Source organism: Neoarius graeffei, chromosome 23, assembly GCF_027579695.1.
Source record: "Neoarius graeffei isolate fNeoGra1 chromosome 23, fNeoGra1.pri, whole genome shotgun sequence".
NCBI lineage: Eukaryota > Metazoa > Chordata > Actinopteri > Siluriformes > Ariidae > Neoarius > Neoarius graeffei.
Window position 1 is genome coordinate 11,382,132 of NC_083591.1, and position 27,246 is coordinate 11,409,377.

The 27,246-nt window shown below is 40.9% G+C and overlaps 1 protein-coding gene across 1 annotated transcript; it reads right to left on the bottom strand.

The window, feature by feature from the left end:
- Positions 1 to 6,420: 6,420 nt before the first annotated feature.
- rps28 (ribosomal protein S28) lies at positions 6,421 to 17,430 on the bottom strand. The gene is made up of 4 exons (XM_060905755.1): positions 17,354 to 17,430; positions 12,219 to 12,266; positions 8,924 to 9,046; positions 6,421 to 6,623 (listed from the first exon to the last, which is right to left on the bottom strand). Exons 1-3 carry the CDS (start codon positions 17,390 to 17,392, stop codon positions 8,924 to 8,926), a joined length of 210 nt encoding a protein of 69 aa, XP_060761738.1. The 5' UTR covers positions 17,393 to 17,430; the 3' UTR covers positions 6,421 to 6,623.
- Positions 17,431 to 27,246: the final 9,816 nt, after the last annotated feature.

Below are 27,246 nucleotides of genomic sequence, written 5' to 3' on the forward strand. Positions count from 1 at the left end.
TGGTTTGGCATTGACTAGGAGACCAAATCTGGCCACTGGGAGACCATTTGGTCTCCCAGTAACTATGTTAAAAAAATGCTCTGGTTGCCATAATTTAAAAAATAACTTTAAAGCAAATGTTTGTACTGATATTTTAATAAGATACGGTATGAGCAATCATTTGTCATTTTGCATAGCACAACAGGTGTTGGATAAACTTCAAACAGTAAAAAATCAAATTTAGAAAAGATAAAGAAAAGAATATGAAAATAACATTAAAGATGAGAAAAAAGAGGAGACCAAGTAATAGCTCATCTCATCTCATTATCTGTAGCCGCTTTATCCTGTTCTACAGGGTCGCAGGCAAGCTGGAGCCTATCCCAGCTGACTACGGGCGAAAGGCGGGGTACACCCTGGACAAGTCGCCAGGTCATCACAGGGCTGACACATAGACACAGACAACCATTCACACTCACATTCACACCTACGGTCAATTTAGAGTCACCAGTTAACCTAACCTGTATGTCTTTGGACTGTGGGGGAAACCGGAGCACCCGGAGGAAACCCACGCGGACACGGGGAGAACATGCAAACTCCGCACAGAAAGGCCCTCGCCGGCCACGGGGCTCGAACCCGGACCTTCTTGCTGTGAGGCGACAGCGCTAACCACTACTACACCGCGCCGCCCCAAGTAATAGCTGATATATTTTAATTGTTTTGCCTTTTTTGTGAGTCACTTTCCTTGGTGAGTGATTTAGCTTTTAGCAGCTGAAGACACACACAAACACAGTATTAAATACACAAACAAGAACAGTAAAGGAAAATGTCATGGCTGTACTCTCAAATTCATGTTACTGAGAGAGTAATATTTTGGTCTGATAGTCGTTTTATCTGATCTGTTACACATTTGAGTGAAAATGCTTCTATTTTGCATCCTTATCTAATTTAATACAACCTTCTTGATTACAAATTATATTAACAACTTAAGTGAAAAGTCGAATATTTGAAATATTTACATTTTACATAGAGTTTCTTTGTGTCCCCCCCATGAGTGTGCACTCAAGTTAGCATGGACCCCACAAGTTTGTACTTACTTGTAATCAATTTTAGATCAAATCCATCGATGTGCCATCTGAACACATGCTTAGATTACGCAGGAGGAAAATCTGCAGTTATCATGGTCAACATCACAAATTTGCTTATATTCAATTAGGGACCTAGAAATAGTGCAGAATCTTGGATATTAAATATTCAACACAATGAACATTTACTTTCTTAATTGTAAATATTTCAGAATTCTAAAACCTGTTTATTTCCAAGTGAAAAACACTTCATTGGGGTCTCAGACTCTTGAACGCCACTGTACAGTGGTGTTTGAAAGTTTGTGAACCCTTTAGAATTTTCTATATTTCTGCGTAAATATGACCTAAAACATCATCAGATTTTCACACAAGTCCTAAAAGTAGATAAAGAGAACCCAGTTAAACAAATGAGACAAAAATATTATACTGGGTCATTTATTTATTGAGGAAAATGATCCAATATTACATATCTGTGAGTGGCGAAAGTATGTGAACCTCTAGGATTAGCAGTTCATCTGAAGGTGAAATTAGAGTCAGGTGTTTTCAATCAACGGGATGACAAATCAGGTGTGAGTGGGCACCCTGTTTTATTTAAAGAACAGGGATCTATCAAAGTCTGATCTTCACAACACGTGTTTGTGGAAGTGTATCATGGCACGAACAAAGGAGATTTCTGAGGACCTCAGAAAAAGCGTTGTTGATGCTCATCAGGCTGGAAAAGGTTACAGAACCATCTCTAAAGATTGTTGAAAGATCAGATTTTCACACAAGTCCTAAAAGTAGATCAAGAGAACCCAGTTAAATGAGACAAAGATATTATACTTGGTCATTTATTTGAGGAAAATGATCCAGTATTACATATCTGAGAGTGGCAAAAGTATGTGAACCTTTGCTTTCAGTATCTGGTGTGACCCCCTTGTGCAGCAATAACTGCAACTAAACGTTTGCGGTAACTGTTGATCAGTCCTGCACACCGGCTTGGAGGAATTTTAGCTCATTCCTCCATACAGAACAGCTTCAACTCTGAGATGCTGGTGGGTTTCCTCACATGAACTGCTCACTTAAGGTCCTTCCACAACATTTCGATTGGATTAAGGTCAGGACTTTGATTTGGCCATTCCAAAACAAAGTTTATTCTTCTTTAACCATTCTTTGGTAGAACGACTTGTGTGCTTAGGGTCGTTGTCTTGCTGCATGACCCACCTTCTCTTGAGATTCAGTTCATGGACAGATGTCCTGACATTTTCCTTTAGAATTCGCTGGTATAATTCAGAATTCATTGTTCTATCAATGATAGCAAGCTGTCCTGGCCCAGATGCAGCAAAACAGGCCCAAACCATGATACCACCACGTTTCACAGATGGGATAAGGTTCTTATGCTGGAATGTAGTGTTTTCCTTTCTCCAAACATAAGGCTTCTCATTTAAACCAAAAAGTTCTATTTTGGTCTCATCCATCCACAAAGCATTTTTCCAATAGCCTTCTGGCTTGTCCATGTGATCTTTAGCAAACTGCAGACAAGCAGCAATGTTCTTTTTGGAGAGCAGTGGCTTTCTCCTTGCAACCCTGCCATGCACACCATTGTTGTTCAGTGTTCTCCTGATGGTGGACTCATGAACATTAACAGTAACCAATGTGAGAGAGGCCTTCAGTTCCTGAGAAGTTACCCTGGGGTCCTTTGTGACCTCACCAACTATTACACGCCTTGTTCTTGGAGTGATCTTTGTTGGTCAACCACTCCTGGGGAGGGTAACAATGGTCTTGAATTTCCTCCATTTGTACACAATCTGTCTGACTGTGGATTGGTGGAGTCCAAACTCTTTAGAGATGGTTTTGTAACCTTTTCCAGCCTGATGAGCATCAACAACGCTTTTTCTGAGGTCCTCAGAAATCTCCTTTGCTCGTGCCATGATACACTTCCACAAACATGTGTTGTGAAGATCAGACTTTGATAGATCCCTGTTCTTTAAATAAAACAGGGTGCCCACTCACACCTGATTGCCATCCCATTGATTGAAAACACCTGACTCTAATTTCACCTTCAAATTAACTGCTAATCCTAGAGGTTCACATACTTTTGCCACTCACAGATATGTAACATTGGATCATTTTCCTCAATAAATAAATGACCAAGTATAATATCTCATTTGTTTAACTGGGTTCTCTTTATGTACTTTTAGGACTTGTGTGAAAATCTGATGTCGTTTTAGGTCATATTTATGCAGAAATATAGAAAATTCTAAAGGGCTCACAAACTTTCAAACACCACTGTATACTACTATATCAACACTAGTGTAATAACACTTGTACAGTATTTCTGTGCAATACTCACGCACTCGTACATAATCTTACTCCATTTGTACATACCTCAAATTCTCAATAACTGTTCTACCTCAATTTTACTGTGTATATTTGTATTACTTTATTGAAGTACTTTTATACTTTACTAAATTTAACTGCGCATCTGCTGCCTTTTTCCATACATCTCACTGTACTTACACAATAACAACGAAGGCATCTTGTATCTTGAACTCTCCCAAACAGCAGATGGCAGCATCAGCCTACACTGGGTCCCAGAGGCAGGAGGGGATGAGCAAACATCTTTCTATATTAATGTGAACTAAATACCTTTGACAGTTCCACTGAAAATAATTAGTAGAACATGCTGGTAGAGGGGGAGGAAAAAAAATACATTTTACACCTTATGAAACCAGATCTACCTTTTTAATGCTTCCTGCAGTAAACATGAGGTAGGCTACATCTCAGCACTCAAGAGATCGTCATTCTCAAATCTGGAAAAACACGTGCAGTGGATATGGAATGTGGTGCATGAATGTTAGGAAATTTGGAACGGAGTAAAAATATTCTATTTTATACAGCCAAAAGTTTGTAGGCACCCACATGGTTCTTCCCCCAAATTGTTGCCATCAAGTTGGAAGCACACAATTGTACAGAACATCTTCGTATGCTGGAGCATTACACCGTTTCCTTTCACTGGAACAAAGGGGCCCCGAACCTGTTCCAGCACAACAATGCCCCTGTGCACAAAGAGCAAGCCGTAAAGACAGACATGGTTGAGATGGAAGAATTCAATCCCACTGAACAACTTTGGGATGAACTGAACCACCAAATGCACCCCAGATCTCCTTCACTAACACTCGTGGCTGAACGAGCAGTAATCCCCACAGCCTCACTAATGTTTAGTGGAAAGCCTTTTCAGAGGAATGGTAATTATAATAAAAAGCAAATGGATGAATAAATCCGTTACCAGATGTTCAGAAAGCATGACTGTAATGGTCAGATGTTCACAACTTTTGGCCATATTGTGGGTATAATTAACAGCACTGTCTGGACATCAGGGCTTTATTTTTAAAGATAAATTAAAATAAAAACAGGAGTTCTTTCGATTACCGTATTTTCCGGACTATACGTCGCTCCGGAGTTTAAGTCGCATCAGCCAAAAAATGCATTATGAAGACGAAAAAACCATATATACGTCGCACCGGACTACAAGTCGCACTTTTTTGAAGGGTTATTCTATCCATAGAATCTGTGATTGTATCTGATAAGCGGCGCGTGGTTACTGCGCGACTGCATTGTTTATTTAATAAACGAACAGCTGAGCAGTGATAACGCGCCCTTTGCCCTGTAAGTAGCCTAGTCTGATTATTTTAAATATCTACTACTATCTTTAATACTATCACTATCGTTATTACTAATAGCCTATATTATTATTATTATAACTAATATTAGTAGCCTATTACTGATGCATTAATCAGTTTGCTTTTAGAATATTTTTACCGGTAGGGCTTATTATCGCCCCATGGCTCTTTCATCTGTGTTATTAAAGCTGTAGTCATCATCGAGGAGTGTCATTCTTCATTTTTGTCAAATTTTATTTCATCAAATCAGAGGTCAAGTAGGCTATAGGTATATCATCTCCAAAGACAGGTACGGTAGTAAAAACAACCGTCTAGTGAAAAAAAAAAAAAACAACCGCTTTTAAATCCCCTACTTAAATCCTTAAAATGAGTCATTTAACTCCTGTCTTGTGTGATCTGATCTCCAATGGTGAAATAAACCGGTTGTGATGAGTACAGTCTGTTATTTTAGAAGATAAATGTAATATATAATTTAATATATAGACTAATAAAAATTAATATTTTATAATATATCACGACATATTACTGTCTGTAACTGTTTGTCACTAAAGCGTTTTCTAAGATCATAATGTCTGATATTATTATTATTATTATTATTATTATTATTATTATTTTACACACACAATAAGCGCATGTGCGTAAAGTTATAGTAAACCATCCCCCGCCTTTTTTTTTTTTGAGTCGCCGGACCCACCCACCTCCTGCGTTCTGGGACCTCCCACTTCACAAATTAAGCACTGCCTAAAATCACTACATAACTTATTTAAATAACTATAAGCCTATCATTAATAATAAAACACAGGTCAATAAAGTTTATCAAGCTGATGATTTCACTCCAAATCAGCAAATCCATTGAATTCCTCATCCTCGGTGTCGCTTCTGAACAACTCTGCCAACTCCAGCGGCAGATGAAGCGCCGTTTCCTCTTCTTCTGCGTGGCTGTCGTCAGACTCAGCATCAGCTCCAGTTATTCCGCGGTGGGGAAAAAAAAAAAAAAAAAAAAAAAAAAACATATATACGTCGCACCGGAGTATAAGTCGCATTGCCAGCCGAACCATGAAAAAAAGTGCGACTTATAGTCCGAAAAATACGGTACGTTCATTATGTCTTATATTGAATATTGTTAGTTTTTTCTTTATCAGACATCTAATTTTTTTCTACTGACAGTAGAAGGCGTGACCGACCTGTCAATCCAGACAGGAAGGCCACGCCTTCGGAAACAGCTGATAAAAGATGCGTCACCAATAACATCCGGTGACACTCTGAGGAAGACGACAGTTGTACGTCGAAACATGTCAGGTAAACAAACCTAAAAAATTAGATGTCTGATAAAGAAAAAACTAACAAAAAACAGGAGTTGCCAAGGAAATCAAGACAACTCTGGCTTCATTTGGATTACAGCTAAATACTTCAGAAACTCACCAAGTCCATGTTTTTCTTAAACATCTTTACCTATATAAATTGACCTCTTCAGGTAAACTATGCATAAAACCCGTTTGTGGCATCCTGAAGAGTTGCATTATATTCTCAGTATTTCAACTTGCTTAGATAGGAGAAAGTTTTGTGACAAACTGGCATTCTGTTCAGTGTTGATAGTTTCTCTCAATAGTTCCACATTTTAAATTGGCAACTAGAAAATTTAAGAAAAATCTTGAGTTTACACATCATTACACAAAGCAGGGAGCAGAGTCAAGAAATTATGGGTTGTTTGCATTTATTGAGAAACCTTAACAAGTCATACTGCCATTCAGATTTTGTCCAAAAGCCCAAATAAGGCTAATACACCCAAAAAAATAAGAAACTCGCAATGTTTGAATTAGCATCCATCTGAACTAAGAGCCGGCGGTGGTGTTTGCTCGCTCCATTGGGACAGAGATCTTCGAAGCTTTTAACCAACACACTGTGGAAGGAACCAGAAGAAAGGAGTTAGTGGTATCCATAGTATCCACTACACGCACATCTACATTGAACCATTTACTATTAATGAGGGTTAGTTAATCAAAAACCAAATTAGACCAGAGCCATTTCCCCCTAGAGGAACACGGACACCTGTTCAGCGCTAAATGAAATGGAGAATATGAAAAAAAAAGTGACCCACTTGTCTACATCCATTTGCAATTAACGATGCAGAAAGGTTTTCTTTTGACTCAGCCATGTACATTTTCCCCCTCATTAGACAAGCACTATGGACCCTTTTCACGTGACGTCACGTCAAACGCGGCCGCCATTTTGGACGTGTACTACCAGTAGTTTACCACAGCCAGCATTGAGGAACGGCAGCAAAGAAAGTGTTTATTTTCAGCAAGACTTCCATCATGCCACTATATTGTTGTGCACCTGGATGTAGTAACCATCAACAAACAAGGCAAGGTTTATCATTTTATCGGATCCCGACGGAGAAGATGGATAGCGGCCATTAACAGATTGGCAGCCCTCGGCATACCAGCGCTTGTGTAGTGACCACTTTGTTGGAGGTAAGACGAATAAAATTAGCCAGAAAAGGCATTACATTGCTGTTAACATTCTGTGGCGGCGAGTGTGTAACCAAATAGGCTAAAATAACCCATTGTAACCTCTTTGTTCTTCTGTAGTAGCTATTAGCTAACGACATTAGCTAGCGTTGTGTTCCTTTGCTGTTGGTAGACTGTAGGACAGATCAGAGGCAGTGTCCTACAAACAGCGCTTAATTTGAGGGGGAGCAAGCCGGAGCGCGCTCCGGAACCTCGGGCGTTGGCTCCAGCAGCTATTTACACTGGATCCGGTGATCCGACACCTCTCTTGACTATGTAACCAAAAAAAAAAAAAACGATTGTCTTTAGGCTTGCCATCCTTCCACTTGCGAGTGGTAAGTGATCTGCGCTGGGATCACACACACAGCAGCTCAGTCCCGAATCGTGGCTCGTGCACTTCACTCGCGCGCTGTGTGAGCTGCGCAGGGCCGGAGTGCGCACCCTCCAGAGGGCACTCGCTGTTCAGGGTGGAGTGATTTGGAGCGCAGGATGCCTGCGGAGCCGAGCGTATCCGTGTATTGGTGTTGCTGTGTGCAGACGAATCGTGTATTGGTGTTGCTGTGTGCACACTAATCGCTTTTAAAAACGTTAATCTGATGATCCGCTGATACGGTCTAATGTAAACATGGGCTAAGTGTTCAAAACAAGAGGAACATGTATTTGTCTCTTAAATCCAGGCCGTTCCCTGTAATCTCTAACAGCGGTTGGATAAAGTAATGGCAAATAGCGAGTGCACAAACCATAGAAGGTAAACTGTACACAGCGCCAGGGCAGTGTGATGGTATGTCTACTTTTAGATTGTGTTAGCTTATCAATGAACACACTCGTCACTCGTCGAGTTTCACGTCTTTACGACGGATACTTAAATGTGTGTTAGGTATTATTGTTGCAGTCTAAGCAGTCATTGTAGCAGCTAGATGAGCGAGAACCGAAAGGGTCTGTGCCATAAACCGTTATTTCTGTACGGCGTTGCTAATGTGTTGTTACTGTTGTTATTTCTCCCTCTGCTCGCCCTGTAAATGCCCTACGTCGCTGGATAGCGAAGGTGTTTTCTGCATCTCGCTCCTTTTTCTTGTATGTTCTCCGTTTGTCGCCTTCCTCGCATTCAAACCAATTCGAGCCGAAGTCCGCTACATGTCCAAAATGGTGGTCGCGTTTACGAAGGTCACGTGACTGAAAAGGGTCTATACCAGGTTGAGTACTAACTGATCACTGAGACTTGTGCGTGATCCGAATTTTAACCCATTGACGCCTGAAACACCTGCAAAAAAACGTCTGCAAATGCCTAAGCCAGTTTTTAGAAAAGGTCCCCATCTGCCTGAGGGTTTTCTGAAATAAAAATAATTAACGCCTATGAAAAATTCAATATCTCAGCCTCTGAAGCACAAAGACATGAAAAAAGTTGCATTTAAAAGATAAAATTCTCTGCTTTTATTGGATCATGCTCATTCAGCATTAACACTAACATTTTTATAAATAAAAAAAATCAAATCTGGCATGCGTCTTGAAAATAATGACAAGTCAACAATGCTGCGTTATGCAGCAACCAGCATTTGGGGCAATGTTGCGTTATGCAACAACCGGCGCTAGGGGCAATGTTGCGCGACGCAGCATCCGGCGTCAATGGGTTAAACACTAACTTGAAACATTTATGCACATCAGGCCCACTTAAGTGTATGAAACGTTTTACCTATCGAAGCCTTCTTGCTTCTCTTTCAGACTCCAGAAGTGTCAGAACATCTCCCTCTCTCACTGGGCCCTTCACATTTCTGATGATGGATCGGTTGCTGTCGTCCATGAACTCGACGCGCACCTGGGAGGAGAGCAGAGACGAAATGCATCCAACTTCTACTTCTAACACGTCAGGCTGAATACAAATTGTGCTTACAATGAAGATAAAATCCTTCAAAAAAATATAAAGCATGATTAAATAGCTTTAAAGTTAACAATAAGGATGTGCTTTTTTTAAAATCTATTCCTGATGGTCAAACAAACTGTAGTAAAAGTTCACGCACCAGTTGTATGTCCTTTATTACAGAACTATTACTGTAAATCAATTACAATAACACTCAGTGCGTTTACATGCACATCCAAATCGAGCTAAGGGTCCTAGTAGGGGTGCCAGAGAAATCCAATCCTACATGCACACAAGGAAATCGAGCTATTGTGTGAGGTACATTGTGCACCCGAGCCACAGGTGGCGCTACACGCCCCATCACAAGAAGAACGACGACGAGGACAGCAACCAGGGCTTAATTTGAGCCGGAACATGACGGAACAAGATCCGGTACCTCCGTTGTCGGATCCGGCAGCTATTATCATTTCATTCAGTGTTCCGGCAACTATTTAAATGGATCAGATCACCTCCGTGACCATCACAAAGGGAAAAAAATCAAACAATAAATTAAATAAGTAAATAAAAATTTGTTTAGTGTTCAGTTTTGATATCTGTTGTTGATTTCTCTCCTATGACATCCACAAAATCTATGCGAAAGGGGAAGAGGGAGGGATATGGGGTGTATACTTCCGCTCAATAGAACACCGGGTTTTTTGTAGCCGTTAGCTTGCGCTGTGGAAAAAATGGCAAAAAAAAAAAAAAACAAGCTTATTAAAATTTTTTTAAATGAATTCTCCAACTTTTGTAAACCCTTTATTTCTTAACTATTACTTGAATTGATTGCACTCATGTTTGCTGGCACTGCTTTTAAATTATTCTCTTTTTTGGGCTTTTTCCACCTTTATCGGATAGGACAGTGTAGAGACAGGAAATGAGCAGGAGAAAAACAGGGAGGGCTCGGAAAATGACCGCAGGTCGGAATCGAACCCAGGTCCCTGGATTTATGGTATGGCGCCTTATCCACCTGAGCCACGAAGTCCCGCTGGCACTGCTTTTAAATCCCCTACTTAAATCCTTAAAATGAGTCATGTAACGCATGTCTTGTGTGATCTGATCTCCAATGGTGAAATAAACCGGTTGTGATATGAGTACAGTCTGTTATTTTAGAAGATAAATTTAATATATAATTTAATATATAGCCTAATAAAAAAATAATATTTTATAACAATATCACGACATATTACTGTCTAACTGTTCGTCACTAAAGCGTTTTCTAAGATCATAATGTCTGATTTTTTTTTTTACACAATAGGCGTGTGTGCGTAAAGTTATAGTAAACCACCCCCCGCCTTTTTTTTTTGGTTGCACGTCAGCATGTCAACATAAAACAAAATTTGCACCTTTGTCTACAAAAACTGGGCCCACAGTCACAGGGTGTAAAGCCACCAAGTAGCCGACACCAGATCAGGCTAGGGTTGGGCGGTATTACGGTAAGAAGGTATCCCGAGGTATCCAAAAGTACCAACGGTATCGGTCTCATTACCGTCATTTTAAAAAAATATATAATATCTAAATAAATATGGAGTACATGAGGTCATAATATAAAATAATAAATTGAAGATCATCCCGAATAACTGTGTGATCGTATTCTCACTAATTCTATCAATTTCCTAAAGAAGTTCTCATCGCGTGCAGGGTTGTTTATGTCGTTACCATGGCAACCCTGCGTGACTGAGACTGAGACCGTGGGTGTCATGGCTCAGATGGCTAAGGCACCGTACCATAAATCCGGGGACCCGGGTTCGATTCCGACCCGAGGTTATTTCCCGATCCCGTCTCTCTCTCCCCCGCTCATTTCCTGTCTCTCTATACTGTCCTATCTTTTAAAAAAAAAAAAAAAAAAAAAAAGAGACAGACCGCGGTTGAAAGATGGCAAGTCAAGATAACGAGTTAGTGGCAAAAAAAAATACAACATCGGCAGTGTGGCAGTATTTTGGTTTCAAACCTAACGAAAAATCTAATATGTCCCCTAAGGCACACCATAGCCCGGGGTACTCCACTTCCACGAGATCTCTCCAATGAGTTGTGTTTTGAGTAGGTTACATGAGTAACAACAAGGTAAAATAATATAACGTATGACATTTGGGATGTGGGTAATAAACGTTTGAAATGTCATCTACTGAAGAAACGGAAGAAAACATCGTAGCGTAAACTGTTAGGTTTCTGGTGGGAATTAGCAACGCGCTTGCTATCTTTGTTGGGTGTGTTAAACCGTATGGATTTAAGTGGAATAATTGTAAGGAGTTATGTGATCAAGACAACGTTTTAAGCAAGGTAAGGCCATTTGATTATTAATTTCCCCGCCATGGCATGACGTGGGCCCATATGATTTTGCCTTGTGCAGCTATCATGCATTTGAATTAGGTTCGCCTCATTTGCACTGAAGAATATGGTTTATCGCGCAGTCTAAACGGACTTGGGTGTTGGTTGATTCTTTTTCTTTTCTTTTTTTTATTTCCCATGCTTGAAAGGGTATGATCCTGCTCATCATGTACTTTTTTTGATGGAGTAGGTGAAATAGTGCTGCAAATGGCGTTTCAACGCAGACATGTGTAAACGACAGTTGAATGCTATTTTCAAGATGAAGGAAGAGTTGCGTGATGCTTTGAAATCTCTCTTAATCCATTCATCAATGCACAAAATTCGCTTTGCTGCTTAAGCCATACCGCAATGCACACAATTCGCTATGCTGCTTTTAAATAGTACATTTGAGGCATAGGCGCACGTTACACAGTAGGCCGAAACAAAATATTTTTTTCTCGGTAATACCGTATACCCCGGGAAAACACAGACAGTTTAAAGGTATCAAAATTTGGATACCGCCCAACCCTAGATCAGGCTATCGTTTTATTTATAATAAAATTTTTTTTAAAAGTATGTGTAGCATCAGAAATTTCAGTTTGTGTTGGATAAGACATTCAACAAATTTGAAGGAAAAAACTAATTTCTGAGTTTTGAGTGGAAAATTGCAGTTCTCATGGGCAATTTCATTCTATACAACCATTAACGCTTTCCTCATCTGTCAATTGTAGCAGCCTATTCTTGTGTGTATATAAATAGCAGCTATACAGTAGTATTATACACGTACCTGGGTACACTGGCCCTGTGAACCAGTTCTACCGAGCACCTTGGTGACCTGTAACAGATTGAAAGCATGTTAAGAGTTTAAGCGACACAATGGTTTTTCAGAGAGGTTACATAGTGAATATTATTAAATGACGCTGCCAAGAGGCTGAACTGGTATCCAGTGGTTTAGCCCCATGTTTAAATTGGAATAAAGTTGATCAAACGTGCCCATGATTGATCATTCTAGATTTAAATAGAACAGAGCTTTTTAAAAGGAAAGTTTGAACTTGAAGGTTTTGACTGGATTTTTGGATTGACTTATGTAAACTAACTTAAAGGAGAACTGAAGGTAAATTATCAAAATTCCCTCATTTTATTAAATATAGGAATGCATTTTTGATAGCTATTTTATGACCGCTATAGAAAGTTAAGTGTTTGAAATATGCTATGTAATATATCAGTCCATATGTCAAAGCAATGGCCGTAAACGAGATCCGTCGAGACCTGTGCAAGACATCGTAGGATGGAAGTAAAACGTACAGCGAAATCAAACCGTGTCCGAAATCGCTCTCATTCACTACACCCTATATAGGGAATTACTGTATAGAGGACTATATAGTGAGCTCATTGGTAAAATGAAAAAAGGAAAATAAAAACGCTTTCGGACACTAGTCTGTTGCGCTGGTATTTATGTCATTACTGTTACACAATTGAAACGTGCCAGATCAGTCGGCTGGTGGGTTTTCAAAATAATAAATACACGCATGCATTTTTGTGATAAATCCATATTATACTGAGCGTATTTCCCACATTAATCAATGCATAGTACCTGCATCTTTCAGTTCTTTTAAATCAAGGCTGAATACTTTCTTCTTTGCCGCTGCCTTTTATTACATCAAATTTGAGACTTTTCATTTGATTTCTTTCATTGCGCGACCGCAATGCTTGATGGGATATATTGCTTTGGTTAGTGACCATCGTTGTAAACTACTTTTCATGATGCACTGCGGGATACTTTAAGTGCACTACATAGGGTGTAAATAATCCTCACTAATGCCGCTTTTCCACTACAAACGCGGCTGAGTCGGGCTGAGCCGTGCCATGCTGAGTCGAGCTGAGCGGGGCTGTTGGAGTTGCATTTCGACTACAACCGCGCTGAACCGTGCTGGCTGGAAGTGGGTGGACACATTGGGTGGAGTTAGCGAAAGTGGGTGGACGTCAGGTGATGTCGTTAAGCAGCGCAAACAGTGACATCAGTGATCTTTTAAGCGGTAGTCTCACGACCCGGATAGTAAACAATAAACATGGAGTCATTAGTGTTTCTGGTCTTGGTGCTGTGGCTTGTTGTCACCGACAACGCCAACAGATACTGGCAAGAGCGTATAGATGAGGCGAGGCGTATAAGGCTTCAGAAATTCTCGTAATTCTTCTTCTTCCGTGTTTACGGTGTTTACAGATCCCAGCGCGCTCGCGGGGCGTGTGGGGGCATGTGAGGACACTCCTCCTCACCAATCAGTGCACAGGGGAGTGTCTGCTCACGCCCCTAGCCTCACTCGGCACGGCTTGGCTCGCTTCAGCCCTACTCCAAAACGGTGCGAGTTTTAGGGGCTAAGCAGGGCTGAAACGAGCTGAGTCGTGCTGGTTTTTGGTAGTCGAAACGCGAGCCGTGTCGGGCTGAAGTGAGCTGAAGCGAGCTGAAAAAGGGTAGTGGAAAAGGGCCATAAGGTTTCGGACAGCACTACAAAATGGCGTCCGCACTATACAAGTGAGTAGGGAGCGATTTCGGACACAGGGAAAGTGACCAACATCTGCCAATGTTTGGGGGGAGACACGCACGCCCTCTTTCGAATGCCGATGTAACCAAGTCGGAAGTTTTGTTTGTTTTGATAATCAGGAAAGTTTGAAAAACGTAGGCAGTAATCGCCATTTAAACTCGTTTTTGTGCAATATTTCGTTTGGAAAACAGTTTTCAAAATGGCAGAATGGACACCTGGCTGACACTTGACTTTTCAAAGTCTCGTGAAGACTGCGTGGATAAGTGACGTCTACCATGGACCAAACGAATTAAATTCAACACGGCTAAAAACCAAACAGGCCGATAAGTATAAAATTTCATTGCAGTTAGTTGCCAATACGAGTCAAGATATAAGGTTACTAAAACCAAAAACGTAATTGAATAACACTTAAGAAATAAAGCAAGCTTAATGTTTAAGAAACTGACTAGTGAGCTGAATCAAAATCAAGTGTTTGCAGCTCAACAGAGCAGTTTCAGAGGACTCTCAATTTAAATTCTAAAGATGTGACCGTCATTCTAAGAAACATTCTGGTTCACTGGTAATAATTCGGAGCAACGTCAAATTCGCATCTTTAGTACTGTTTGATGCGAATAATTGCCGGTAATAACTTGGAGCGATTTTGAATTCCTCCTGTCTTTAGTTTGTGCAATCGTGTCACATATCAGTGCAAGCAACAATACTTCCTCTAAAGAACGATGAAGCACCAAAGTGAAGCGCTTCGTCAAGATTTTGTTGCTGATGGTATTAACTTTTACATGAAATCGACATGTATGTAAACAATCACGAAAACATAGGTTTCATGACATTAATGACATGTAGCAGACGCTCTTATCCAGAGCGACATACAACATACCCAGAGCAGCCTGGGGAGCAGCTGGGGGTTAGGTGCAATGCCCAAGGGCGGTTCAGACGTTCCTGCTGGTCCAGGGAATCGAACCAGTGACCTTTTGGTCCCAAATCGGCTTCTCTAACCATTAGGCCATGGTTTAAACATTACGATTAGGGGTGGGGCATTAACGCGTTAAGATTAATTAATTTAAAACAAATTAATTCGTTAAAAATATTAACGCATTTTATTGCAGTTTGCATGCCAAACAACCTGGAACCGTTGTTAGTGCACCGTGTTATGGTGCAACAAATATGCTGACGCGCACAGTTCCAGTTACAGCAATGGAGCTTGAAAGCGCGCCGGGTCTGCTGGACCGTAAATTTATATTCAAAAAACGACCCGATGGAACTGTTGATAAAACCACAGTTTATTGCAAACTGTGCAGAAAGGAGTTTACTTATCACAGAAGTTCGTCAACTTTACGGTACCATTTAACGCCAAGCATGTCACCGCGATTACTGAAACAGCTGCAGCTCGAGGTAGCAGTTCTGGTCAGCAGTGCAAACTAACGCTACGTTCACACTGCAAGGCTTAATGCTCAATTCCAATTTTTTTGTGAGGTCGTTCACATTAATAAATATATGCGACTTGTATGTGATCCTCAGTATGAACGAAAAGGATACGACGACGTCACACGCAGTGAGCATGGCCAGTGTTTACGGAAGTAAAACTGCCCGGTTGCGGTATGACCCATCCAATCTAGCTTGAATAGCTGTATCCCCCCAAATGGAAATCAGCTCCCTAACCTCTGCGTCCTTCCATTGAGAAGATTCAGAACCTTCACAGCCCGAAGCATCCCTCGCATTGATGTCATGCGCAGGGGCGCAGATATGTTTTTTTGAACTGGGGGGGACAAAGCTGCCAGCAAACCAACCCCAACCCCGATATGCCTGTCAAACTCATTGTGGGTTACCATAGCAACCAAGCTCGAGCTCGCAACCTGTGCAGTCTGCGCAGCTCAACCAACCGAATATCAGTCTTTGTTTTATGTGAGTTGTTGCAACTATGTATACACTGCCGTGCACCTCAATAAACCGAATGGTAATTAGTCTTTTGATTTTTCCGTGAGGTTTGCCTTATGCAAAGAAAGACAGCATAGACGTTTTTTCCTCCCTATAAGTGGGGGGGACCGAGCGAGGTGAATTTAAATCTGGGTGGGACGAGTCCCCCCCTCTATCTGCGCCCGTGATTATGCGCCATGTTGTAACTTTTGAGAGACCCGCCGCCTACTTCAGCGCAGAATAGTGACGTTTGTGGCTTGTTGATGACGTGTAAGTCGGATGAATGCGACCTGGCGGTTCAGACTGAAGTCGCATATGAAAAGAGCGGATAGGAATCGGAATTAGGACCACATATCCAAACGGCCTGGGTCGGATTTGAAAAAATCGGATCTGTGTCGTTCATATTGTCAATAAAAGATCGGCTACAGGTCACATATGGGCGAAAAGATCGGATTTGAGTCACTTCAGCCTGCAGTGTGAACGTAGCCTAAGAAATGGCTGGATTCCAGAAGAAAATTAGCAGGGCAACATCAGAAAATTTAACGAACATGCTGGCCAAGTGGATTGCAGACCGCTATTGGTGGTAGAAGACAAGGGTCTACGAGATGTATTGCAGATTGCGGCGTGTGATCCAGAAGGTAACAACTAAAATGGTTAGTAAAATGGCACTGAAACTTTAGTCTCTTCAATTTTGGACAGGGACCCTACCTTTGTTTATTATTTTGAGATGAAATGCAATTTGTTTTTTTTCCAAGACACTTTTTAAAGCCACTTAAACCTTAGTCTCTTCAATTTTGGACAGGGACCTTACCTTTGTTTATTATTGCAAAATGAAATGCAATTTATTGTTTACAGCCATTAAATGAGCTTGAATCTAAAAATCATGTCTATTATTTGAACTCGTCACATATTTAGTTACATAAAATAAATGTTGCTTTTGGGGCAAATACGGTAGTGCGATTAATTGAGATTAATTAAGATTAATTAATTACAAAGCCTGTAATTAATTAGATTTTTTTTTATCTAGTCCCACCCCTCGTTATGATCAATCTTAGTTCAATGTAATGATAGGGCTAAACCACCAGGGGGCGAAACCACTATAAAACCAAATATACCCGACAACCAAATTTATCCTCATGTGTATACGGCTTGCTCATAACGTAAGACAAATATATAACTTTTCTGTTCGAAATCTTCTGGCAATAATAATAATAATAATAATAATAAATAGTAATAATAATAAGCTAATAAACCACAACAACTTGACTAGCGCCTGTTAGCTAGTTAGCCTCTGAACAGCGCTCGCCTGAACATCACACTCGAATCACATAGCCACTATATACATCCATGAAAGTGATGCTAGTTCATTTCTACCAGCACCAAAAACAACAAATTAAGTTTTAGCGACTTTACAAACACAATTAAATGTAAATTCTGGCTTGAACTAAGCAGTATATTAGAGCTTTCTTACTCTGGCGAGCTTGATAGGCTGCACGCGGCTGGCGTCCATGATCTCAGCGTCGTTGGGAAAGGAAGTCACGTGGTTCGCGGAGCCTATATATACTCAAAATAAAAGTGCCACTTTTCTCCATTTATTAATTTTTATTTTATTTATATTTATTTTTAAGAAATATTTGTCCTCTGATACGCATTTATTTTCGTGAATTTGATATATTATCTATGAAGAAAAAAAATTTGGACAGGCAGGCCAGAACCCGTTTCCGGTTCCGGGTGTCTTGATGTGGACGATAAATACGTCACGTGGGTTTGGGGAGAAGAAGAGGGGCGGTCTAGATAGATAGATAGATAGATGGATAGATATGAGGGTAAATCAAAAAGTTCTAAGACAAATTGAAAAAAAATCTTTATTTATGAAAATAACAAAGCTATTTCTCTACATATCTTCTATTTAAGTCTAAACACTTCTGCAAGCGGTGTTCCCATCGGAGAATTCCTTCTTTGTAGAATTCTGGGGGATGTCTTTCACACCTTTTGAAATTTTAACATCTGTCTTAGAACTTTTTTGACTTATCCTCATATATGGGTGGCGCTGTCGCCTCACAGCAAGAAGGTTCTGGGTTCGAACCCAGTGGCCGATGGGGGCCTTTCTGTGTGGAGTTTGCATGTTCTCCCCGTGTCTGTGTGGGTTTCCTCCACAGTCCAAAGACATGCAGGTTAGGTTAATCGGTGGTTCTAAATTGACCATAAGTGTGAATTTTTGTTTGTCTCTGTGTCTACCCTGCGATACCTTGCGACTTGTCGGGATAGGCTCCAGCTTGCCTGTAGCCCTGTAGAACGGGATAAGCAGCTACAGATAATGGATGGATATATATATAGAAGGGCCTTTCTGTGTGGAGTTTGCATGTTCTCCCCGTGTCCGCATGGGTTTCCTCTGGGTGCTCCGGTTTCCCCTACAGTCCAAAGACATGCAGGTTAGGTTAACTGGTGACTCTAAATTGACCGTAGGTGTGAATGTGAGTGTGAATGGTTGTCTGTGTCTATGTGTCAGCCCTGTGATGACCTGGCGACTTGTCCAGGGTGTACCCCGCCTTTCGCCCGTAGTCAGCTGGGATAGGCTCCAGCTTGCCTGCGACCCTGTAGAACAGGATAAAGCGGCTAGAGATAATGAGATGATATATATATGGGTGGCACTGTCACCTCACAGCAAGAAGGTTCTGGGTTCAAGCCCAGTGACTGACGGGGGCCTTTCTCTGTGGCGTTTGCATGTTCTCCCCGTGTCTGCGTGTGTCTCCCCCTGTGCTCCAGTTTCCTCCACAGTCCAAAGACATGTAGTTTAGGCTAATTGGTGGCTCTAAATTGACTGTATGGAATTGAAAATAAATTATGTAGGAAGTGCTGTACTTCAGTGCTTAAAGATGTCCATGGATAGAAAGAAAAAAGGGAAAACAAGTAAACTAATAATAATTTAAAACATACATACATGGGGAAACACAGTTTTATCTCAGTTATCTAATTTAGTGGGAAAATGTTTTAAATTTTTATACAATCTTTCTTCTTTTGCTCCTTTTACAAATGTTACATCTCATCTCATCTCACTATCTCTAGCCGCTTTATCCTTCTACAGGGTCGCAGGCAAGCTGGAGCCTATCCCAGCTGACTACGGGCGAAAGGCGGGGTACACCCTGGACAAGTCGCCAGGTCATCACAGGGCTGACACATAGACAACCATTCACACTCACATTCACACCTACGGTCAATTTAGAGTCACCAGTTAACCTAACCTGCATGTCTTTGGACTGTGGGGGAAACCGGAGCACCCGGAGGAAACCCACGCGGACACGGGGAGAACATGCAAACTCCACACAGAAAGGCCCTCGCCGGCCACGGGGCTCGAACCCGGACCTTCTTGCTGTGAGGCGACAGCGCTAACCACTACACCACCGTGCCACCCATTACATTATAGAGTTCATCATTTTTGCTTTGCAACATCATACCAAATGTTATATTTTCTCTCAAAATAGAATCTGGAAATGATGAGACTTTTTGTTTTATCCATTTGTGAATGTCAAGCCAAAATGTATGGATTATACCACATGAGAAAAATATATGGTTTGTAGTTTCAGTATCATTTTCACAAAGCTTAAATTATCATCAATGTTAAAACGGAGTCTAAGTAATTCTTTAGAAGGATAAATGTCATTCATAATTTTAAAGTGTGTTTCCTTTGTTTTGAGTGGTATTGGGAAGGTTAGATACATAGTTCTTCGTCTATCGACTGAATTTTCATCAAACTTATGTCGGATATCATTTTTGTTCTGTCTTCCAGTGAAGAGTTTCTCAGTTAGACAGTTTATAATAAAATAATTATTACATTTCTTGCCCAAGATTAAAATCTCCTGAATTGATAGTGAGGCCAGTTGTGGCTGTATAGGTTGATGTCCCATTATATTTTTCATTAGAAATACAAATTCTTGGGGTATTGCTTTAGGTCATTTAACAAAGTCTGATTTGGAAGGGTTGAAACTGTGTTTAGTACAGAATTGTTCATAGTCTAATAAATTACCATTTGCATCCATTAAGTGAGCTACAGACCAGATATTCCTCTCAAACCAATCTTCATAAAATAAAGATTTATTCCAGGACAAAATATATCTATTATTCCAGAGAATAGTCGTGTGGGGTGAAATTTGTTATGTGCATACAACATTTTTCAATATAACAAAATTTGTTTATGGAACTCTGATAATGATACAGGAAGTTTATTAATGTCAAAGTCTGAAATAAGAAGAAGTTTCAATCCTCCAATTTTATTAAATAAGTGATTTGGAATACAATACCCAAAGGAGTTGGCATGTTTGATCCAAGGTTTTAGCCAGTTTATTTTCAAGGTTCCATTAAGGCAATCAAAATCAATAACTTTTAGGCCTCCATCTTTTATTTCTTTAACCATATCCCTTTTTTATTTCATATAATGTGGATTGTTTCTCCAAATGAAATTCATATTAATTTGGTTGAGAGATTTTATTAATTTGTTTGGAATAGAATTAGATTAAGTTGGATAAATACAACGGCACGGTGGTGTAGTGGTTAGCGCTGTCGCCTCACAGCAAGAAGGTCCTGGGTTCGAGCCCAGCAGCCGACGAGGGCCTTTCTATGTGGAGTTTGCATGTTCTCCCTGTGTCTCTGGGTTTCCTCTGGGTGCTCCAGTTTCCCCCAAAGGCATGCAGGTTAGGCTAATTGGTGGCTCTAAACTGGCCGTAGGTGTGAGTGTGAATGGTTGTTTGTCTCTATGTGTCAGACCTGGCGACTTGTCCAGGGTATACCCTGCCTCTCGCCCATAGTCAGCTGGGATAGGCTCCAGCTTGCCTGCGACCCTGGAGAACAGGATAAAGCGGCTACAGATAATGAATGGATAAATACATCTTGAGAAACTTTCACCAAGATAAACCTAAAGGGATATAAAGAAAGTCATCCAATTAAGAGGGTTTTGGAGGCTTGTTGGGGGAGGGAAAAAGCAGAGCACACACACTTTGGTTGGCATTGCAGAGCAAATGGAGTGGAATTTTGCCCAGCTGTGATATGGCCAGTTGTTAGGTTTTGAACTGACAAAGTATGATCTAGGAATGTAGACCTCTGCCACCTAAAAGATTCTGCCTCATGGATCAATCCAGGAGCAAACAGTCACTGACAGCTGCTCAAAGATGTTTCTCAGTTTATTGTAGGACAAACATGAGCACATATATTCACATTCAAGAGTGTGTTATAGCTATGTGATTGGATGATGATTTAATCGATGAAGCTAAGTTATTGATGTATAACATAAATGGGTGACGAAGCATTATATCACTGGTTTAGACTACATTACTGTATGAAAGAAGAGAGACATTATGTACCATTGCATCACCCGGCAGGCTCATAATCTTATGAAAAGAAGAAAGACATTCACAGTCAACATAACCTTCATTAAGCAGAGAGCATTATGGGCGAGCGAAGATAAAGTTCAAGGATTTAACTAACCAAAACAAGGAGCAATCAGACCAGCCTGTACCAGTTCAAGCATGCCAAACATATACTTCTATCACCAGTAAAACCATAATGGATGCTGCTTGTGTGGATTTGGAACTACTGGATATTAAGCGGAAAAATAAGATCACAGATCAAGCCCAGGAATACTACAGCCATGTGGATAGGAATTAAAGTGGTTATTTGCAGCTCTTGACTGATCAAAGGATCCTCTAACAGGGGCAGCAGTGGGGATCACCGATCTCCAGACTGGTATCAGTCGGAGAACATCAGACAATTTGAGTGTGTACTCAAGCAAGTGTACTTAAGCTATTTGCAGTTCTGCTAGCACTAGAATGGATGGGAGAGGTGGAATGGACAAATAAAACCAGAAGGTGGCAGTAATGCAACACAATGGATGCCAACTGCTATAAAACCCAGAAGAAGAAGAAGAAGAAGAGGAATTTTAAACGCCTTTCAGGTTGAATTATTTTGTTCAGATCAAAGTCTTTGGGCTCCTAAACAGCTCACTGCTGGTGTTTCTTAAATCGAACAAAGTTTGTGTGGTTATTTTTTTTTATCAGTGCTTATTTTCCTTTGCCTAATTATGTCTGTAATTATTTAATGACACCTACCTTCTAATTAACAAAATAACATTATTTTGCATTGTGTTTTGGAAATCTCTTTCAATAATTGTCAAATCAGCAAAACACTACAAACGAGCACTAACAAATTCAGTAAGCATTCCTGCATTGGCAGCGTGCCACAATGAAAAGCAAGTTCAGCAGGGACTTGCTCCATTTGGCAAAGGATCTTCTCGATGCTATAATGATGTTCATAAAAGGTTAAACAAATGCTTCCATTTAATCACGTTATTGGCTACCTGCCGCTTTGGTGAGAAATGGGATTAACCAATAGGAATCTAAATGTTTTTCGGCATTTCTGGCATAAATTTAGCATGTTTAGTTTAATGATTTTCAGTTTGTTGCACCCAAAATCAATATAATTATACAGATCACTGTAACATTCGCGCATGGAACATGATGTTTGCGGATGATATTGTGATATGTGGTGAAAGGAGGTTGAGCTGGGTTTGGAGAGATGGAGGTATGCATTGGAACGAAAAGGAATGAAGGCGAGCAGGAGCAAAACAGAATACATGTGCATCAATGAGAGTGTAGTAGAGATGCAAGGAGTAGACGTAAAGAAAGTTGGTGAATTCAAGTACCTGGGGTCAACTGTGCAGGAAAATGGGGGCTGCGATAGTGAGGTGAGAAAGAGAGTGCAGGCAGGGTGGTGCAGTTGGAGAAGGATTTCAGGAGTCATTTGTGATAGGAAAGTCCCAGCAAAAGTGAAAGGGAAGATGTATAAGACAGTAGTGAGACCAGCTGTGGTGTATGGATTGGAGACCGTACCCTTAACAAAGAGACAGGAGGCAAAGTTGGAGGTGGCGGAGTTGAGGATGTTAAGGTTTGCGATGGGAGGTTGGACAGGATAAGGAACAAGCACATCAGAGGGACAGCACATGTGGAGAGCTTGGGAATTAAGCTAAGAGAGATGAGACTGAGATGGTACGGGCACATCCTGAGAAGAGATGCAGAGCATGTTGGAAGGAGAATGTTGAGGATGGAGCTGCCAGGCACACAAAAACGAGGAAGGCCAAAGAGGAGATACTGTACATGGATGTGGTGAGAGAGGACATGAAAGTGGCAGGTGTGGTAGAGAAGGATGCGGAAGACAGGGAGCAATGGAGACAAAAGAGCCTCTGTGGCGACCCCTAATTGGGAGCAGCCAAAAGAAGAAGACTGTAACATACGCACAGAGTGAGGGAATGAGGAAATGGCAGACAGGCTTGACAAATCAAGGTGGGTTTTATTTTTTTTAAACTTCACTTTTCAGCGATTTCACTCTGTTCTATGCACAAACACACACAGCGTTGGGTTGCCCAGCTCTCTCTCTCTGGTTACTGGCTTTTCTCTGAAACAACACAAAAGACACACATAAGTAAATTGCCAGTTATCAAACACAAGTGAACCTCACCACACATTACCTGCCAGTTCTACCTGAATCCTTGCCTGTAATAGCCAGCCACCCCCAGGAACTGATTCACCCCCTTTTTGGCCTTGGGTCTCATGCAGGCCGCAATCGCTGCTGACTTATCAATTTGAGGACACATCTGCTCATGACCCAAGTGGAAGTCCAGATTCCATACTTCCACCCACCAAACTGCACACTTCCTTGGGTTTGCTGTGAGTCCTGTGGTGATTTTATATCCTTCATGTAACCACGCACACATGCCTTGATGTAATAATACAAGCAATAATTTGGTTTATGATTATTGTATTTTGATTCATAGGTAACCACACACACACCTTGATGTAATCACAGAAGCAATAATTTAGTTTATGATGATTGTATTTTGATTCAAAGCCAGTCATGTTGATTTTCAGTAAAGAGTAAACGAAGTTGAAATTACAAATAGATTGGTCAAAGCTTTATACTGTTAATGCAGTGGTTCTCAACCGGGGGGGGGGGGGGGGGGGGGGGCGCGCCCCCCTGGTGGGGCGCGGAGGTACTCCAGGGGGGTCGCGAGTAGGCTTCATGTATGGAGGAAAAAAAAATCTGGGGCTAACAGGCTATAGTAGCTAAGCAGATGCAACACATTTACCCATGTCAAAATGCAGGACATTGGACTATTACATACAAATCAATACTATTATAAAACCTATCATCAATCTATCATAAAATCTTGTGTGTGTGGCCGCATCAGTCGGGGGAACTGTGATATGTTCCCAAGCCTTGCAGACTTTATCAGTAATGCAGGCACTTCCCACGATTTCTCATCTGTCTTTCAAGCAGCGTCAGAGCACCTGTCGGTAATGAGAAAACAGTTTGCGGCATACTTCACAGAGGATTATCGCTCTTTTGCGTGGGTTCGAGATCCATTTGTGTGTACTGCTGACGAACTTCCAGTTGACATGCAGGAACAGCTTATTGAGCTGAAGAGTGACAGTAGACTTAAGGCAGTCTTCACCTCATGCCCTCTTTCGACATTCTGGGCAGCATTGATGCAGGAGTACCCGCAACTGCGTGACGTAGCCTTGAAACTGCTCATCCCATTCGCATCGACCTACTTGTGTGAGGCAGGATTTTCAAAAATGACTGCGCTCAAAACGAAATATCGCAATCGTGCGCAAATTGAGGATGACTTGAGACTGTGCTTGTCAAACATTTCGCCAAGAATCGAGGATCTTTGTAAGGCAAAGCAGGCTCAGGTCTCGCATTAACGCAAATGCAGATCACAAAGGCACAGTAAAAAGTAAAACCTAAATTCACGCCCAATTCCCAATGATATCAATAGCCAGCTAATGATAAGCCTAATAAAATACCTAATAAAAACACTAATAATAATAATAATAATAATAATAATAATGCCTATTAATAATAATAGCATAATAATAATAATATCAACAACCAACAACAGCAATAATAATAATAATAATAATAATAATAATAGGCCTAATAATAATAATAATGCCTGAAAGAACATAAGTCTTGTACTACTGCCAACAGCTTAGTAATGATAATAGGCAATAATAATAATAATAATAATAATAATAATGCCCGAAAGCAGATTAGAAATGTGGTGCTACTGCCAATTATAACAATAGCCTAATAATGATAATAGGCCTATGTATTTCTATGGAATGGATAATGCTACTACTGCTGCTACTGCTACTACTACTACTACTAATAATAATAATAATAAAAATAATGATAATAATAATAATAATCTAGCCCAGGGCTATCTATCTATCTATCTATCTATCTATCTATCTATCTATCTATCTATCTATCGGTCAATATAAGGTGCTGTAGGTCGGGTGGCGTCACTGCGGGTGAGTGTGTTGGGGGGGGATGGGGGCGGGGTGAGAAGAGGGGCCCCCAACTGCAATGAACCAGCTTTGGTGGGGCCCAGGTTGCAAAAGGTTGAGAACCCCTGTGTTAATGGAACCCTGAAGCATGTGTTAAAGCAGAATCAAGCCTTGTTGGATACAGATTTGTTACTTAACACAGGTGGTCTGTTTTAATATTATTGGAATGATCTTAAAAGCCTTGTTTTGATACATATTTGTCACTTAGCACAGGTAGTTTATTTTGATATTAAGAATAATCAGGAAGGTCTGTCCTTGAACTAAGAACAGTGCAGTCCACTCCGGAAATATTAGGAGAGCGAGGCTGAAATGTATCCTTACAGTGATGCTTGAAAGTTTTTGAACCCTTTAGAATTTTCTATATTTCTGCGTAAATATGACCTAAAACATCAGATTTTCACACAAGTCCTAAAAGTAGATAAAGAGAACCCAGTTAAACAAATGAGACTAAAATATTATACTTGGTCATTTATCTACTGAGGAAAATGATCCAATATTACATATCTGTGAGTGGCAAAAGTATGTGAAACTCTAGGATTAGCAGTTAATTTGAAGGTGAAATTAGAGTCAGGCGTTTTCAATCAATGGGATGACAATGAGGTGTGAGTGGGCACCGTTTTATTTAAAGAACAGGGATCTATCAAAGTTTAATCTTCACAACACATGTTTGTAGAAGTGTATCATGGCATGAACAAAGGAGATTTATGAGGACCTCAGAAAAAGTGTTGTTGATGCACATCATGCTGGAAAAGATTACAAAACCATCTCCAAAGAGTTTGGACTCCACCAATTCACAGTCAGACAGATTGTGTACAAATGGAGGAAATTCAAGACCATTGTTACCCTCCCCAGGAGTGGTTGACCAACAAAGATCACTTCAAGAGCAAGGCGTGTAATAGTCAGCAAGGTCACAAAGGACCCCAGGGTAACTTCTAAGCAACTGAAGGACTCTCTCACATTGGCTAGTGTTAATGTTCATGAGTCCACCATCAGGAGAACACTGAACAACAATGGTGTGTATGGCAGGGTTGCAAGGAGAAAGCCACTGCTCTCCAAAACGAACATTGCTGCTTGTCTGCAGTTTGCTAAAGATCACGTGGACAAGCCAGAAGGCTATTGGAAAAATCTTTTGTGGAAGCATGAGACCAAAATAGAACTTTTTGGGTTAAATGAAAAGCGTTATGTTTGGAGAAAGGAAAACAGTGCATTCCAGCATAAGAACCTGTTAGGGTTTTGCTGGGATTCGAACCTGGTTCGTTGGTGTGATAATCCAGCAAACCCCCACTAGGCCACCAGGGGGATGACTCAAATGCAGAGGCGTGAGGCGGAAGTAGAAAAAGAATCAAAAGGTTTATTTAAACTATATACACTATATACAGGGCAAAACAAAAGACAAAAAAAAACCAAAGAGTATAATCCAAAAGAAAAGCAAAGTGCAAAAATTCAAAAGCTAAGAAGATCAAAAAACACAGTACAAAGGAAACTGGAGATAAACATAACAGCACAAAGACTCCGTGACAAGAGGACTGAACTCAGGGGTATAAATAGACAAACTAATTAAGGACACAGGTGAAGATAATTAGGCAATTAACACAAACACAAAACACAGGAACAGTGGCGGCCTCTAGAGGCCAAAATAAACACGACATGAAAAGGAAATAACAGCGGCCTCTAGAGGCCAAAACAGTCCTAGTCCTAACAGGACCCCCCCCCCCCAGGAGCGTCTCCTGACGTTCCCAGGGCGATCCGGATGGGCCGAATGGAAGTCCCGACATAGTTCTTTATCAAGGACATCCCGAGCAGGAACCCAGCAGCGCTCCTCAGGACCATAGCCCTCCCAGTCCACCAGATATTGCAACCCGCCGCGGACCCGGCGGGAGTCAAGCAGGCGATTCACAGTGAACACAGTCTGCCCCTGGAAGATGCGGGGGGGGGGGGTGTTCCTAGGGGCAGGGGCATACGTAGA

Coding starts and splice junctions, on each gene's coding strand:
- rps28 (XM_060905755.1), bottom strand. CDS start 17,392: ATGGACGCCAGCCGCGTGCAGCCTATCAAGCTCGCCAGA. Junction 12,267..17,353: donor AGCCTATCAAGCTCGCCAGA/GTAAGAAAGCTC, acceptor AATCTGTTACAG/GTCACCAAGGTGCTCGGTAG. Junction 9,047..12,218: donor CACAGGGCCAGTGTACCCAG/GTACGTGTATAA, acceptor CTCTCCTCCCAG/GTGCGCGTCGAGTTCATGGA.